Source organism: Aplysia californica, unplaced genomic scaffold, assembly GCF_000002075.1.
Source record: "Aplysia californica isolate F4 #8 unplaced genomic scaffold, AplCal3.0 scaffold00039, whole genome shotgun sequence".
NCBI lineage: Eukaryota > Metazoa > Mollusca > Gastropoda > Aplysiida > Aplysiidae > Aplysia > Aplysia californica.
Genome location: NW_004797309.1, coordinates 1357404 through 1359203, shown reverse-complemented (window position 1 = coordinate 1359203; position 1800 = coordinate 1357404). Strand labels below are relative to the sequence as shown.

Below are 1800 nucleotides of genomic sequence, written 5' to 3'. Positions count from 1 at the left end.
ACACACACACACACACACAGGGGCTTTGCGTTCCTTTTGCTTTTTGACAACAACGCATTTGATAAGTTAAAGGTCATTCCAACTTCTTGGAATGGACGATTTGTCAATACCTGTAGTCCAAAATGTTGAAAACTGGTTTCGCAATTTTTTGTCCTTAATATTTTGTTTACGCTAAATTGTCCCCTCGACTCACTTATGACTAAAACGGTTTGAACACTCCTCAACATACAGAATAGTGTGTAGTTAAATCAAAAACATAAATCAAATTGTTTGCTTTTTTATTTCAGCAGGGTCGTTATCCGTATGTCATATTTTGCATTTGTGAAATATTGTATTAAAACAATAATGGACATTGCCTCTTTGATCTAATTTACTTGAAATTCAGTGTTCTGGTATCAAAATAACCAAATGCGGCATTAAAGTTGATGCTTTCTGTGTTGAATCCGCCTGAGCTTGAGTCTCTGGAATCAAATTCAGCGCGGTTGTTCCAAACATCGTCGCCGATTCCAAAGTAGATGGATGGATAGCCACCGGAGTAGCTGTAGAAGGAGATTTTAAAAAGGTGTAATACGTAAAGGATGATTATAATTTCATGCAATATTAAGTAATTCAATATAGTTCTGACTGTCTTCCTAAACTTCAGGAACACAGACATGCGCCGTTACACAACTGTAATGCGCAGGCATTTACATAATTATCTTGAATCTGTTGTGTAAGATTAATTATGTATAGCACGACATACGAGAAAAGATTTCTTCCATGCATGAGAAGGAATATTATTATTGTTATCATAACAGAGAGGAAATCTTTAAAAGGAACGGAAGCAATTCTTGTTTAGTTTTCTAAGTCGATGCTCTCTTACTCTAAACGTCAGAATCAGTCTGTAGATGTGCTTTCATAACGCGCGCGTTCGTGCGAGAGAGAGAGAGAGAGAGAGAGAGAGAGAGAGAGAGAGAGAGAGAGAGAGAGAGAGAGAGAGAGAGAGAGAGAGAGAGAGAAAACAAACAGAAAAAGGCTGGATCATACTTGACATAGTCCTGTCTTTCACATTTTAAATCAAACACCGAGGTTGCAACTGAGACAAATGATTAATATCGGATCACTCACTAGTGGTTACGAACGACATGGAATCCTGTGATGAGCGATGGGGAGGCTTGAGGGACGCCGTCAAAAGGAGGGGTGAAGTCTACGGTGGCAGTGGGAGGTGCATTTTGGCCGTTGGGATCAACAGATGGGTTAGCCACGGCGCCTTCAAGAACGCATGAAAGAAAGCATGAATTAACTTCTTTTTAAAAGAAAAAAACACACTTTCAAAGAAGCTGGCTCTTTTAGATTTCAGTAAAGGAAAAAGATAGGTAGATTATAGATAGATAGATGGATAGATAGATATAGAAAAAGAGAGAGAAAGAGAGAGAGAGAGAGAGAGAGAGAGAGAGAGAGAGAAAGAGGAGGTGAGTGAAAGGGGAGGGTGGTGTAGGATATATGTACACATAATGATAACAATTTTAATAATGATTACTGTATATATAATATAATTCCTATCTTTTAAAGAGAATTTCAAAGCAAAACGTAAAGACTTGTTTCAAACACTCACAGCACACCTACATAATAATATAACGTCTTCATCACATGATTCAAGCACTACTGATATCCCTACGATATTAAACAAGATCTATAGCCATTTCCAAGAACATCTCGTACATTTAGAGAACTCAGAGCAGAAGATAACGAGAAAGAACATTTTAAAACCAACAACAACAAAAAAGAAAATAACACCAAGTTTTGATTGAAATAATGTAC

The 1800-nt window shown here is 37.3% G+C and overlaps 1 protein-coding gene across 1 annotated transcript in view; it reads right to left on the bottom strand.

Moving 5' to 3' along the window:
- Positions 1-261: 261 nt before the first annotated feature.
- LOC101846794 overlaps positions 262-1800 on the bottom strand; it is a 6749-nt gene continuing 5210 nt past the window's right edge. Inside the window, exons 7-8 of the mRNA XM_005091996.3 lie at positions 1108-1249; positions 262-539 (exon numbers count right to left, since the gene is read on the bottom strand). Of these exons, the coding sequence (XP_005092053.1) occupies positions 371-539; positions 1108-1249 (311 nt within the window). The 3' untranslated portion in view covers positions 262-370. The remainder of the gene's footprint in view (positions 540-1107; positions 1250-1800) is intronic.